At 38.7% G+C, this 16,631-nt stretch overlaps 1 protein-coding gene across 5 annotated transcripts in view; it reads left to right on the top strand.

Moving 5' to 3' along the window:
- The window catches only part of nectin1b (nectin cell adhesion molecule 1b), a 262,236-nt gene extending 249,687 nt beyond the window's left edge, over nt 1-12,549 (top strand). For 2 of the 5 annotated variants that reach the window (XM_010874184.4, XM_010874218.4), the window contains one exon: nt 9,423-12,549. In XM_010874184.4, the coding sequence (XP_010872486.1) occupies nt 9,423-9,668 (246 nt within the window). In that variant the 3' untranslated portion in view covers nt 9,669-12,549. The remainder of the gene's footprint in view (nt 1-9,422) is intronic. The other 3 variants (XM_010874210.4, XM_010874193.3, XM_010874200.3) reach the window with 2 other exon arrangements.
- The last annotated feature ends 4,082 nt before the right edge of the window (nt 12,550-16,631 follow it).

The following is a 16,631-nucleotide window of genomic DNA, read 5'->3' as shown; positions in this document are numbered from 1 at the left end:
GGGGAACAAAATAGGAGCCATCAAACCCAACATACGTCATGTGAACGGTGTTTAGTGTCAAAGATGCGGCTCCTCCTAGGAATGTGGGACTACTGGAGCTGTGGAAGTGAACAGATTATGTTTCTCACACTAATACTCACAATGAATACGCTTTTGGCGCACGCCATAGAAAACACAAAGGATATGGTTCAAAGGTTATGACCCACTTTGAAACTTGAAATAATTAATACATAATACAATATGTGAAGTATCACAGAACTACAATGTTTGTTACAGATCAAAGTTATTTTGGCGTTGAGTTGAAGACACGATGCTGTGAAAATAATTCGGGGCATGTGTGAACAATTCGGGGATAACTGTGATCATGTGTGAAACACTGTCAGGGATAACAGTGATCATGTGTGAAACACAGTCAGGGATAACTGTGATCATGTGTGAAACACAGTCAGGGATAACAGTGATCATGTGTGAAACACAGTCAGGGATAACTGCAATCATTTGGAAATTTACGGATTATATTATCATCCTTTTGGAATGAGTTGGGAATAATTTTCCAATGTTTTAACTTCCTAAATTTCTGGCGATGATTTGCAGATTCATTGTAAATTGGAGGACAATGTGATTGTACTGTATGTCATTTAATGTGTTTCCATTTCCATTTCTGTTTTTTTTATACTTTTCATTTATACATTGAATGTAGATAATGTGTCACCTTGCAATACATCAATCTCTAACTAATTCCTGGCATTGAAAACATGATTTTGTCAGACATACATCGCATTTAGTGTATTGCGAGTGTATTAATAATAACATAATAATAATAAAAACTAAATGTCGTTGTTCCACAAACTGAGAAACATTTTCTAAAGTAAGACGATAGCTCACCTCTACCTCCAATCTGAATCACCCGCTGGGTGATGGACAATGGCCAATTTGTGCCAGACAGCTCACCACACATTAGCTATGAGGTGTAGGGACAAGGAAGGGAATTATATCATGGCTGAATGACGTCCATACAGGTGTCTCCATATAAACCATACAATGTCTCTGTAGATAGTGTCGGCCAAAAACATTGGTGCATCTATTAGACTAAATAACCCAAATGAAGAAAAAGTAACATTGTGAGTAAATCTTACTGTCTGTCTATTACTGTTTTTAAGCTGAATGAAAAAATATATCTTTCAGGTCACAATGACATGGTTGTTAGGCTGCAGAAAATTCTGTTCATTTAGACACAAAAATAAAACCGTTAATTTAGCCACCAGGCTAAACAGGACCTCTCCTCAGAAAGATAATAGTGAAACACATCTGTCCGGGCTGGTGACAGAGGCTCACCCTTAAAACAAGCAATTCATATCTCTGTCCTGTGTTTCCTCTCGGAGCAAATGACAACTACTCAACATGTTTACTCCCATTCAGGGATGGATGGAGTCACACATGGCATGTGTTTTTGTGTCCCAAATATTTTCCTGACCCCATTCCCAAAATAGTGCTATTTGGGATAATAATTTTTCAATAGACTTTGGTAAAACATATATCTGGCACAAATAGTGTCATTTCTCAGAGCAGGGTTGGTTTGAGTGACAGTCATGACAATCTGACAAACTAGATATTCATGCTCTTCATCAGTTATCTTTTCACTTTCACTGGAGATATTGATTATGCAGATAAATCAAGCCAACTGCCCTGTTGAGTTGTCTGTCTGCTTGTTTGTCTGTCCATCTATCTGCCAGTTTGTTTATCTGCCTCTCTGTCTATTTATCTGTCTGTCTGTCTGTCTATTTATCTATCAGTCTGTCTGTCTATTTACCTGTCTATCTATTTATCTATCAGTCTGTCTGTCTATTTATCTGTCTGTCTGTCTGTCTATTTATCTATCTATCAGTCTGTCTGACTATTTATCTGTCTGCCAGTCTTTCTACCAGTCTATCTATCTATGTATCTATGTATCTATCTATCTATCTATCTGTCTGTCTGTCTGCCTGTCTATTTATCTGTCTGTCTGTCTAATTATCCGTCTATCTATTTGCATTTCTTTCTGTCTATCTGTCGGACAATCTGCCTGCACCAAATTATGTAATATAATCATATTCCCATTTGGCTGACCCTTTCATGCAAAGTAGTTTACAGCCATGCAAGTGTCAATTTTACATGTCCCTAGGAATCCAGTCCACAGTCTTGGCCTAACCTGTTCCATGCTCTATCAACTGAGCCATGCAGGACCAGATTAGGTCCGTTCTGGTTTTTTTCCCAGCGCTTTTGTCAGAGTAAGAGAAAGGATTCCTGACACACAATATCCATAGATTCATTCAACTACTTCATTAATTCTGACAGTTGGGCTGCTGATGGGTTCCATCTTGGATTTGATGAGAAGGGAATTTATAGTGTTTTTTGGCACACTGTCAATTATATTATCTTATTCAGTGGTTTCCACACTGGTATTCATACTTTGACATGTAAAGCAGTGCAGATGTCAAATAAAATGTCATGGTGAACATTTTTTTATGGGAATTAATTTCAAAAAGATTTAATTCGTGTAAGAGATTCATAATACTCCTTAGTAACGCAGCCCCCAGTTTTCATAGAATCTTGAGTGTGACTCATTCTCTGTAAGACATGATGCTTTTCCTATCATCTTACTATTTCCCTAGGAGGCCATTTTCTGGGCCACATTCAGGCATAAATGGGTTTGCTCATTATGAGAACAGTGATAGAGAAGAAATGGAGAGCAGGAGGGTGAATAGAAGGAAATGTGTCTTTATTATTAACAATACAATAAGAACAAGAAAGAAGTGTAACTTTCATAACTACAGGATTATTCTTGCCTATTTAAGCATTGCGCTGTCTGTGGAGAATTTCTACAGAGTTCTTTGTGAATGTCATATGTGAGTAATTCAATTCAATTTTAAAAGGGTTTCAGACTAAGCTTGTGTGAGTGAATGTCTCTCACTGCTGTAATCCATCAGTCAAACTATGCAGTCCTAGAAAGCTGAGGCTTGACTGCTTCTAGTCAGAACGCAATGAGTCCAACTCTGTGCCCTGAATCGCAACCGATTCCCTACATTATTCACTACCTTTGTCCGGGACCCTATACCTGGTGCCAGAAACGAGTCCGCTATGTTATGAACAGGGTGCGATTTACGAAACGACTTCAGCAGCACCTCTGTGTTCTACTGAGGTGTGCTTTCTTTAAACCGCAGTGTCACATTTAGATTGTGAAGGAACACTGAATAGTGTCCCCCTAGACTGTTGCATGGAAGACTTAAAGCTCTGTGTTTGTGAGGTGACCAACTGTATTTTGATCGGCAGTAATTGACTGAGGCAGGAGCTTCCTGGAGCTTAGTTGCGGCTAAAGAGGCCGGCACCTCAATTGTTTGACTGAATTCCTACGCCGCCTCTAAATGGTTTCGCTGAGTTCCTTGGTTCGGATGATATGGTTCTTGTCCCAGCGTGTCCTCATTGACTGGTTTTGCTGTTGTTCACTCTGTGAATGTGAATCCTGAGCACATCCTGAGGTGTGTCCTAAATGACAATGCAGTCCATAAATAGTGTTCTACATTTTACCATTTTGGCCCTCACTCTATTCTACATGCACTTGTTTACAGCAAAAGCACGGTTCAGCAACTTTAAAAGTGTGTACTGGTAAAAGAGTTTTCACCGACTTTAAATCTCTTCGGGCCGTTGCTCAGGGTTAGGATTAATGGCACAGCTTCACGGTGTCAGGTTTATCATTTTGTTTGCAAAGTGCTAAAGATTAAGCAAACATTTTCTGACTCAAATCTTTTTCTGACGCTCAAATTTCACAAGTCTTACTGTACATTTAATGTGATGAAATTAACCTGTGAAATTAGCTTTAGTTGATTTGCCTTAAAAACATATATTTTTTCATTTCCCTTTATCTATTCAGTGAGGTCACATTGAAACCCATTCCAAAACAGGTTTTTATCTCACCGCCTGTACGATGAACTTCAGGCATATCCAAGGAACTGGACTTATCTGATCCATATGATAGGAGCAGATATAGCCAAACGGTAACTCAGAGGTCAGGAGACTGATATCCTGACCAATATTCTCCCTCATGCAGGGATTACGACGTCCTCATCTCAGAGCAGTCTGGTGGTGCCACTCTATGTGACGCTGTGGACAGATTAACCTTCTGCATATCTAAAGGTCAACTCTGAGGAAATCACTTCAGGAACCACTTCTTACTCCTCATCCTCTTCTGATTTACTCAGGCAGTCCACTTTTGCGTTTTGACCTGTTTTGACTCCAAGACAGGTAGTGTGAATATTTCCGACCTTCGAACCTTTGCAGTTATTTTCAGTGTTATTGCATGACCATATTTTGATTGTTATTTTGATGTTCTATACATGTCTGAGGGGCTATTAATAGTTCAGTTCTCTCTGAAGACGAAAAAAGGTCTAATGTGATTTATTCTATATAATCAAGATCAATCAAGATTATTTTATAAAAATGGAAAGAGGCACTTTAAAAAAAAGAGCTAATGCAAATCACTTCCCTGTGAATCACTTGACTTGCAATTTAATGGATTACTCATTCTATAGCAGACTTCAGTCCTTTCATTAATACAGTATTTCATTTTACATTGTATTAATTTCTATAATTTCTACAAAGATGTTTTGGTCCATTCAGGGGGACATGGTCTCCTTTTACAAATAGATAGTAATTGCCTTAGAAAAAGGAGAGATTTTTTTGAAGTAACCTCAACACCAATGAGAGACTCATTACACTGTCAGCCAGATAAAACAGTCTATTTAGGTCATATCCCCTGAAGGTAGACTACTCTTTCTCTCCGCCTGCCTCCCAAACAGTTCCCTATTCCCTATATGGGGCTCTACTTTTGGCCAGAACTCATGGGGAACAAGGTGTCATTTGGGATGTAGGTATAGTTGGAGGTGTTGCAGAAAGGCTTTATTCGGTGGCCCAAAGATTTCCATTTAGATTACCTTCAGTTTTAAACCTGCACAGACTCTCCTTCTCTCCTCAGCTTTGAGGCGATGTGAGGGAGAATTGTCAGGGCTGCAAACCAGTCTCACCTCTGGACATTTCATTACATTCACGATTTAGGGAAATACATCCGTTATCGCAAAGAACAGCTGTTGGTGGGGACCTCTTATGAATTCTGTCAGACCCCCTTGGATGCACTTCCTAAAACTAGTCTTACATGAATGAAATACACACAGAGGCTGTTTCCACTAAATGTGCTATTATAATATCTAATTATGTTTCTCAGAAATATTATACATGTTAATGTGGCCCTAGTTGTCCTAAATCCATGCTAATGTAGCCTAAGGTAGTGTAATGTAGCCTAAGGTAGTCTATTGTAGCTTAAGATAGTCTATTGTAGCCTAAGGCAGTTTATTGTAGTTTAAGATTGGACTTTATCACTAAAATAGACACAAACAGCATTGTGAGTATTCACAGTTCTGCAGATGCACTACAATTGCTTAATGTTCTGGTTCAGATTAGAGCAGACATTTATTTTTATGATGAGCCTGGCTGTTAGAGGTTATCTTATTAATGTGTTTTATGTCCAAAATTCCACTTAGTTAATCGTGGGAGTAAAACATGCATCCGAGAACTAAATATTTAAATACATGTCCCGAGACAAATAAGGCATCTGAAAGGAAACCATTAAATACAGAAAGAAAGTACTTAAGGTTAAGTTCCTTCTTGTCACACATTGTCTAAAAGCACCTTAGGTGTTTTCTGCAAAGTGATGGAATTAATCACCTGAAAAAGTCAGTTTGTTCAGGCATCACTGTTCCTCTCCACTGACCTCAAAACAAATAAACGTTTATAAAGGTCTAGTTTTGGGAGTGTGTGCCAGAGAGGATCAAAAAAGGGATATGTTTTAATCAGAGGACAGAATCTACCTTTCCATCATACCTAGTGAAACGGGTTTTTAGCATAAGTAGTAGATATCAGCTTATTTGCTTTTTGTGGACCTATGTGAATGTCATCAAGAGAGAGAATTTGGCTTTTTCTTTTTTTTCAAATTACATTTGATTGTCTAATACCTAAGCCGTTAACAGTTCGTAGAAATGACTTTGTGGAAAATAAGGATTTTAGAAAATATTAGCTTTATTTAAATGAGCAACATTTAGCTAAATTATTCAAAATATCTTGGCTAGAATTTCTTTAAGGTATTCAAATTTCATTAGCTTCAGATCTTTAACTAGAAGCAAACCAATCCCTTTCTGGATTTCTGTTTTATCCGAACTAAGGCTTTATCACAGCGTTCTGCTTCATCCAAACTAAGCATCCATCCCAGGTTTCAGCTTATTCCAAACTAAGCATCTATCCCAGGTTTCTGCTTCTTCCAAACAAAGCATCCATCCCAGGTTTCTGCTTCATCCAAACCAAGCATCCATCCCAAATTTCCGCTTCATCCAAACAAAGCATCCATCCCAGGTTTCTGCTTCATCCAAACCAAGCATCCATCCCAAATTTCCGCTTCATCCAAACTAAGCATATATCCCAGGTTTCTGCTTCTTCCAAACTAAGCATCCATCCGAGGTTTCGGGCTTCTTCCAAACCAAGCATCCATCCCAGGTTTCTGCTTCTTCCAAACTAAGCATCTATCCCAGGTTTCTTCTTCATTCAAACTAAGTATCTATCCGAAATTTCAACTTCATCCAAACTAATGATCTATCCCAGGTTTCTGCTTCATCCAAAGTAAGCATCCATCACAGGTTTCGGGCTTCTTCCAAACCAATTATCCATCCCGGGTTTCTGCTTCTTCCAAACTAAGCATCTATCCCAGGTTTCTGCTTCATCCAAACTAAGCATCTATCCCAGGTTTCTGCTTCATCCAAACTAAGCATCTATAACACATTTCCGCTTCATCCAAACTAAGCATATATCCCAGGTTTCTGTTTCATCCAAACTAAGCATCTATCCTGGGTTTCTGCTTCATCCAAGCGCAGCTTCTATCACAGCTTTTATTCCATCTTGCTTCTTTTTGTTCCATCGTCTAGATTCGTGAACGTGTACAACGCTGCATTCACAGTCTTACTTCACTTTTTGATATTTGTCCAAGGGGCACAACACCTATAACATGAAAGTTGGTGAGAGCATGTTGAAACAGACAAACAAAAGACAGTGTTTTTTAAGGAAATTATTCAGACTGGTAACAAAAAAGATTCACAACATCCTAGCAGTCTTTGTAGGAGCTAATACTGTAGGGGCTTGAGTTGCTGCTAGTGAATTGTATTGAAGCTATTTCTCAACAGCCTCGTTACCTGGACAAATGTTGAAATCTGAAGTCTGTTCAGTGTAATGTTGCTACTGTTGCCCATTTTGCCAGACTTGCCATAATCTCCCTCCGCATCAATCCATGATATTAGAAAAGAAAGTGTGTCGCCTTTGTGTGGCTTTTGAAAGCATATAGATTTCAGTGTATTATCTGTGGGTTTTTTGCCTCTGCCACATACGAACAGAGCTGGGATCGTCCTTATCATAGATGTAAAGATATTTGGTGGCAGTTTGTAAGTAGATTTTTCATCTTCACCTTACATACCCTTTTTTTTTACTTTTGAATTAATTCATTAGTTCATGTTGACATACTGATTGTGTCATTGTGTATCATAACATTTTACATTATTTCTCATGTATTTTGTGTAATTTCTGCATTAGTGTTGATCAGGCATTGTTAAATTATTTCTGTTTTGATATAAAGAGGGACTTTTTTAATAAAATGCGCTAAATTATCTACCAATAATGAAATTACTTAGCAAACATGACACTACTGGAATCACAAAGAGTTAAATAATATTCAAACAGCTGTATAATTAAACCAAAGGAAATTGCCTGAAAAGAAAATAAGTTCTTCAGATAAAAGCATTTCAGATAAATTATGATATCTTAATCCATTATTGCCTATAATTAATTGGGATCTAAGCATGTCACATTTTGTAAGAGTATGAAAAATATCCATGTTAAAAACCAAAATAACATGAAAAAGTACAACTTAAACATATACTACTGTGTGTTACAGATGTCATTACCATTTTATTGAATTATTTAACACAGTGATTTATTTAACACAGCTAAAGATCTCATGAGGATGAATGTAAAAAAATTCCTCTCCTGTTTATACTGCATCACATTCTATCTATGAACAGAACTACAAGGCAATGATTGAGCAATCAATACTTTCAAATCAACACAATATCAATCAATACTATCAAACCAACAAAATATGAATCAATACTATCAAATCAACGCAATATCAATCAATACTATCAAACCAACAAAATATCAATCAATATTATCACATCAACACAATATCAATCAATACTATCACATCAACGCAATATCAATCAATACTATCACATCAACACAATATCAATCAATATTATCAAACCAACAAAATATCAATCAATACTATCAAATCAATGCAATATCAATCAATACTATCACATCAACACAATATCAATCAATACTATCAAATGAACACAATATCAATCAATAAATGTTACTATGAAATCAACACAGTATCAATATAAATCAATACTATCAAATCAATATCAATCAATACTATCAAACACAATATCAAACAATACATGTTTCTATCAAATCCACACAATATCAATCAATATTATCAAACCAACAAAATATCAATCAATATATGTTCTTATCAGATCAACACAATATCAATCAATGTGTTGCTATCAAATCAACACAATATCAATCAATACATGCTGCTATCAAATCAACACAATATCAATCAATACGTGTTGCAACCGAATCAACACAATATCAATCAATGTTGCAATCAAATCCACGCAATATCAATCAATACGTGTTGTTATCAAATCAACCCAATATCAATCAATATGTGTTGTTATCAAATCAACCCAATATCAATCAATACATGCTGCTATCAAATCAACCCAATATCAATCAATACGTGTTGTTATCAAATCAACCCAATATCAATCAATACATGCTGCTATCAAATCAACCCAATATCAATCAATATGTGTTGTTATCAAATCAACCCAATATCAATCAATACGTGTTGTTATCAAATCAATCCAATATCAATCAATACGTGCTGCTATCAAATCAACCCAATATCAATCAATACATGCTGCTATCAAATCAACACGATATCAATCATTTCAAGTTATTATCAAAGCCACGGACGTGGAGGCAATGTGATGTGTCCGGGCACGTGTATAAAATATGACCCTGGTTTCATACGTGTGCAGTGACAGTGTGCAACCTGATGTTTGTTGACGCACCTTGTCGCTGTGGTAACAGAGAAATAACAGAGTCACTACAGAGATAAAAAAGATTTAACGACCTATGCTGTAAAGACTCATAATATACAACACAAGTTCCTAATGTGTCTCCTTTTCTCCTGGTTATTGTAATCCTCTCTGTTTCTGCAGAACTGTGGGAGGTACGAACCGTCCAACCCGGCCGAATATGTGAGCTACCAACGCGTCTGCAACAAGGACCACTGCCTCGAGTCACAACCCGCCCAGGCCTACCTGCCCCCGGTCACCTTCCTGCCCCAGAACCCTTACTCACAGCCTCCCTCCAACAGCCCCCTGTACCCCCCCGGGTACCCGGCCCAGAGCCAAGGTCAGGGCGAGCACCCGCGGCATCTGTTTCCCAAGGAGCAGTCGGTGTGAGGCTCCACCACGCCGCGCCACGGGGCAGTTACCAGACCTGCATTCTGAAAACACCCCACGCCACCCCAAGCTTTGATATAAGGGTGTGTGTGTGCTGCAGTACCTCCTACCCCCCGACCCCCGAACCCCCCTCCCACGATGTTTCTGTAAGCCTGATGATGGAGTGGGCATCCCCTGCTATGGTGGAAGTGTCAGTAGTTTGTGGACCTTAAAACCCTCTGTGTTGTTCACTGCATGTTCCACAGAGGCTGTGTAGGGCCCCGCCCTCTCGTGCTGTTATCGTAGACCACATCGCCGTCGCACTCCACTCGACCTTGGGCTTGATCCTACGCCCCCCCCCCCCCCCGTCCCCCCCGTCCCCCCCGTCCCCCCCCACGCCACCCTCCTTCACACAACCCTAGCTCTCCTCACTGTCCTGATTGCTTCCGTGTCTTCTTTTCCCCTGACTTTTGCCAAGTTTCCGATATTTTGACGAAATGCACCGTTGTGTCGCTGAAGATTTTATTTTATTCTATTTTTTATTTTGTATTCTTTATTCCCACAGTGGTAGTGGTGTTGTCTCCTGATGGTTAAACACTTTTCTATGTATTTCTTTTCGCTTTACGTTGGCTAATAATAATTTGCTTGCTTCTTTATTGAATACTTAAATACATTTACATGTGATTGCGTGTGTGATGGTCAAAATACTTTTTTTCTGTCACCATTGAGTTTAAACAATGCATAATGACATTGTCTAACCATTCCCCCAATGATGTGAATGACAAGACATCTTAACAGGATAACTGGCCAATTATCGATCTTGGATCACTTATATCCACTCTGTGATAACTACAATTAGGACTGATTTGGTTAAATGGATTAGTAACATTGAATGTTGTCCACAGTTAAGTAAAAGCTAAGGGCTCTAGATCAAACTGTACTGTGTAAAAATGTTTTAAAAATCATGTATTTTAGTAAATTATGTATTTTATTTTTGCAACAAATCTTTGCTCCGTACATTGCAATTATATATTTTTTTCTTCTTATATTTTACTGGTAGTTGCCAAAGATATAGAGCATACCATATTAGAATTCATGACATTTGTTTCCACAACAATGTTTACATTTGACTTTTCGCTGGGAAGAGAGGTATCGTTAGTTGCTTTAAAATGGATGATAATTTCCCAGTTTACATCATCAATGCTGACTTGCCATGTAATCTCCATATCTGCATGTGAAATAGATCCACTCTGAGGTATATTTAAGGTCCATGAGGCTTTGCGGCATGTAACTGAGTCATCATTAGGGAGGAAGAGCCCTCATCAGACTTGCAGGTGCAATAAACAAATATGACAATCACCAACCAGTGCCCGGTTTCCCAAAAGCTACTTGAGACTGTGTTCATTGTTAGTTCAACAACCTGGAACAATAGGATGATCTGATTTAAGATGCTTTTGCAAAACTGGTTCCTGGGCTGTCCTCGAAAAAGGTCAAGGAGCACACAACCACGCAAAATATATATGTTGTCAATGCTTTTTAAAAATGTGATTTTGTTCAGATGTTTTGATCACAGCTGAAGGGGGGGCAGATACTTTTTCTAGGACAACCCACACTTTTCTTTTTGTTATTTAACTATTTTTGAACATGGTTTTTAGAATTGTATTGATATAATGACGTTAAAATCTAATTATCTAACATTCATCTTGCAGAGAATAGTATATGTTATTGTATTTTTTTAGAGATGAACAGTAATATACAATAGTACTCCAGTTACTTTACATATAAATAGGCTACACTGTGAGTATTGATTTCTGATGATGAGCTGATGTAACTAAGAGCCAGATAGAAGCTACCACCGAAACACCACTGTCACAAAAACACAACGGTCTTTGCATATACCGGACATTCACATTATTTCATTATGTCAGATGTATGTTCTGAAAAAAAGAAAACTAATTGTATTTGTTCTCATTGTAAAGAAGAAGAAAAAAAAAAGATTAACCCTAGAGGTTTTTTGAAGATAATCAAATAAATTGTTTGAAAAGTTGGGATAGAGTAAAACGTTGTGTGAGGTTTTCTCAGTGTGTTGTCTTGCCAAGGCTCTGTGTTCGTACAATAGGTTTTTCATTAGTTTTGCCAGTGGTTTCTGGTCTGGAGCTGTGTTATTGCTGTAAAAGTATTCAACGTATTGAAACACAACCTACTCATGCAACACAATTAATTGCTGATGTCCTTCTTCCTCCTTCAACTCCTCCCCCTCTTCATACTCATCCATCTCCACTTCTTTCTGTTCCTTATTCTCAAATTCCTCCTCTTCCTCATTATCTTCTTCCTCCTTTGCGATCATTTTTATTGTTATTATTCTATTTTTTTGCAGTACATGCTACAAACTGCTGCTGTTGTGGGCACTAAACAGTTAAGTTGTTCTGCAGTGTTTAGTAAAACCACAGTTGCCCAAAAGGTTTTATAAAACAAACTTTTTACAGCCTGTAACTATTCATATGCCTACTATTGCATTGATATTCAGTTATTGTTGTCAGTTTTCTACAGCACTAAGTTATTTCGAATGTTCTGAAGATGATTGCCATGAATTTACTTGCCATCTCTCCTTTCATTTTCTACATGTAAATTGTAGCATTTTTGTTTAATTTTTTTAAACATATAAATTGTGTTTTCTTTTATTGTTTTCTCCGTGGAAGTAGGATATCTCATCGGAATCAGTGTGGAAATATGAGCGTGTAGTCGTTGTGTGTGTTGCCACTGCTGGGGAGCTCTAAATACTTTATGTGAGGCATTTTAACTTGTATTTTCTACATGGAATTATGTTTGATGTAAATATTATAAACAATGTATCTGACGTGTGAAAAGAAACGCAGTTAAACAATAAACTTCACAAATGATCTGTTTGTTGAGTTTATATCCACTCATACATAATCAGCCAAACACCTGTCAGAATTCAAGGTAATGCGTACAGTGTCAGTGACCTCACCTTACTCTAAACTTGTTAGTTTTGTTAAAGTAAAATATTGAAATCCATCAGATGGCTGGGACACGCAGGGATATCTGACAAAGAAAACTGCACAGTCTAATGAATGTAAGAGTTATCGTTCTGTCACCCTGCTTTTTATCATCCATTTCTCCATGGGCATCTCAGAGGTTCTGTCCTAAATGGTGCCCTAGGGATGTGCACTACTTCTAACTGGGGCCAATGGTACGCTAGTCAAAATTTGTGCACTAAATTGGTAATAGGGTGGCATTTGAGGCACAGCGTCTGCCCCCAAATTAAATAGAATAAATAGGTTTGTGAATATTCGAAGGGTATCATTTGGATTTTACGGTTCATTGGGCATTCATTTTCTCTCCAATTGAACGCCATGATGATTTGCTTTGAATCGGTGATGTCCCATTAGACTCTCAGTGCTGCTGCTCCCCTGTCCACAGAATTAACTGTTTGGCAAAGATCCACTATTAATGATAGGTATGTGACATTGATGTGGAATCCTGTTTTCATACAATGCACACCCTGAGTATAGGTTGAAGGAATTAAATCAAAGTATGTTGGGCACTGACACAGATTACAGGAGTTCTAGCTAAACAGTATAATATTTATTGCATGAACAGGGAAGCAGAATGTATCTAACTCCAACAGGGCAGCAGAATGTATCTACGACAAACAGGGCAGGAGAATGTAACTAAGTCCAACAGGGCAGCAGAATGTAACTAAGTCCAACAGGGCAGCAGAATGTATCTAAGTCCAACAGGGCAAGAGAATGTATCTAAGTCCAACAGAGCAGCAGAATGTATCTAAGTCCAACAGAGCAGCAGAATGTATCTCAGTCCAACAGGGCAGGAGAATGTATCTAAGTCCAACAGGGCAAGAGAATGTATCTAAGTCCAACAGAGCAGCAGAATGTATCTAAGTCCAACAGAGCAGCAGAATGTATCTCAGTCCAACAGGGCAGGAGAATGTATCTAAGTCCAACAGGGCAAGAGAATGTATCTAAGTCCAACAGAGCAGCAGAATGTATCTCAGTCCAACAGGGCAGGAGAATGTATCTAAGTCCAACAGGGCAGGAGAATGTATCTAAGTCCAACAGGGCAGGAGAATGTATCTAAGTCCAACAGGGCAGTAGAATGTATCTAAGTCCAACAGGGCAGTAGAATGTATCTAAGTCCAACAGGGCAGTAGAATGTATCTCAGTCCAACAGGGCAGGAGAATGTATCTAAGTCCAACAGGGCAGGAGAATGTATCTAAGTCCAACAGGGCAGGAGAATGTATCTAAGTCCAACAGGGCAGGAGAATGTATCTCAGTCCAACAGGGCAGGAGAATGTATCTCAGTCCAACAGGGCAGGATAATGTATCTCAGTCCAACAGGGCAGGAGAATGTATCTCAGTCCAACAGGGCAGGAGAATGTATCTAAGTCCAACAGGGCAGGAGAATGTATCTAAGTCCAACAGGGCAGTAGAATGTCTTGTGAATACGCAAAGGAAGGATTCAGTCAATGCCGTCGCCTTGTATCACTGTAGGTTTAAACAGACCAATTGCCAAGGACTTTATGACTAACACTCCCAGTTATGGTCTAGTCCCAACCATGTCTGTGCTTCGCTGTCTCATTGGCAGTTGTTTTACAGTGACAGCCGTGCAGAAGCCTTCGAATAATCATAACAGGGAGCGATGTTGAACAGGTTAATGCAAGAATGGCCACTTTTCCTTTATAACAAGCGCAAGCCTTCAAATAGTCCTTTTAGCAAGACAGGGTCATGTTGAATCTATTGACTCTGTAATGTGGCGTAACCATGGGAACTGATGCAGTTAGCTTCCCCTTCTTCTCTTTTTCCTCGTTGGTCTTTCTGAAATGATATATATATATATGGAATTTTGTTACATCCCATTATAAGCCCGTGGTTGTGGCCTGGTCTCTTTTCACACTCCCTCTCTCTCTCTTTCTCTCCCTCTCTCTCTCTCTCTCTTTCTCTCTCTCGCTCTGTCTCACACATACACACACACCTTTCTCCTGGCAGGCAGCATTCACTTCCACTGCAGAGTCTGCTGAAGACAAAACACTGCACTCTCTCTTTTACCGCTCTCTCTTTTTCTCTCATACTATTGCTACTTTTTCTCTCTCTCTCTCTCTCTCTCTCTCTCTCTCCATCGTCTCCCTCTACACCCCTCATCCCTCCCTCTCTCTTGCTGTCTATCTCGGAAGCTCGCTCTCTTAGTGGCCCTGCAGCAAATCATCAAAGAGCCTTGCCAGTGCTAGATGTTTGCCGTGTTGCTCAGAAGGTTTACCAAAACACAGTCACTGAACCTTTTCCATCCTTTCATGTGACAATAGAACAGTATGATAATTCCACCCTCAGAATCAAGTTGAAAGGTCCTTTGAGAAGAATCCAACATTTGTATCTCTTCCACTCTAAAATACACCTGTTTATCTTTAGAAGCCTTATTTCCATGTGTACCCAACTGACTTTCATGTCTTACAGAATTCCTTGGTAAGCATTTCATTGCAATTTGTGAGACACAAGACGCGGCGTAATGCCTAAACCTTTATCAGCAGCCAAAAAGCGCTGCGTTGAGTGTCGGAATAGGAGGGCCAATTGAAACCGCTCTGATCGTGACAAATACAGTGACGTTCACAGGGACGAAATAGAAATGAAGCTTGTGAAGCTTGACATGTGTGACCCTGGTGATCCAGGCCCTGCACAATAACCCCTGGAACACTTCATCATCCTGACAAATTTTAATAAGCTTTAATTGTGGTAATCAGTAATCTGCCATGCAGGCTTTATTAAATCCGATTCTGGGAGTCATTAAAATTTAACAGAACATTAGGTAGCCAGTGTCTCAGCCCAAACCGAAGTTCAGGTACTGGCCTGCTGGATGAAGTCTCAGAATCCATGTAAATAACGAAATAACTGACTAGACAATTTAAAATGACACTTATTAAAGTTTTCATAAAAGGTTAAGAAAGTGGTTATAATTACCTTATTGAGCGTTCCTTAAAGCTTTGTAAATATACATTAAAAACCATTCAAGTTTTAAAATGTCAGCAAATGTCTTCAGCTTGATAAATAGTGAGCCTGTCTGGAACTCTTGAATACAGACGCGCTCAGCCATGCTTATAAACTGTACACTTTATACCCCAAAAGCATCATATTGACATGTTGACGGCAAAACCAATTGCTCAATGGCTTTAGTGTATCTTCTATGTTATTCTCAATGGCTTTAGTGTATCTTCTATGTTATTCTTAATGGCTTTAGTGTATCTTCTACATTATTCTCCATGGCTTCAGTGTATCATCTAAGTTATTCTCAATGGTGGCGCAATTGAAATGTTGGTGTGTTTCTCATGTGTAATACACTGGGGCTCTATCCCAGGAACTGAAATTGTTGGCTTGAGACACATTTAAAACCCTGGTGTCCTGCACAAACATGCACACCCGATATGAATAAATAATTATATTTAAAAACAATAATCGTGACTGTTCATGCATATTGAACCCTCAGGTGTGAAGAGGTAACCGTTAGACTTTGATATGGTGAAGATACGATGTGAATGTAATATATGTCAGACAAGACGGCCTTGTCTCTAGCGACGTGTTGTAGTAGGTTGGGCACCTGTAAGTTCTGTCATGATTGATGGCAGAGGAATTAGCTGTCATGCCGGAGAATTCTCCATGGTTGTGCAAGCATTGTGAGAAGCAAAATGTCTTGGCAAGATGTGCATCGGAAGACAGACGTGTTGAACTTTGAACGTCCTCTAACTAGCTGTCGGGTTTTGAATGTACACGCTAGCGGCGTACACGTCCACATTGTCATAATGCACAATCGGGATTATAGATGAATAGATCAGGGGCTATTTATTTTTTTATTATAAATAAATATTTACATATATCACATACACATTTTGTATCATCAAGCAACAAAAAGTTGTATTGTACTGTACACATGGAGAAAAAAGAAAACACTTAAACATGGCT

The sequence above is a fragment of the Esox lucius genome, chromosome 1, assembly GCF_011004845.1.
Source record: "Esox lucius isolate fEsoLuc1 chromosome 1, fEsoLuc1.pri, whole genome shotgun sequence".
In the NCBI taxonomy this organism is placed as follows: Eukaryota; Metazoa; Chordata; class Actinopteri; order Esociformes; family Esocidae; genus Esox; species Esox lucius.
This window is presented reverse-complemented; position numbering and strand designations above follow the sequence as displayed.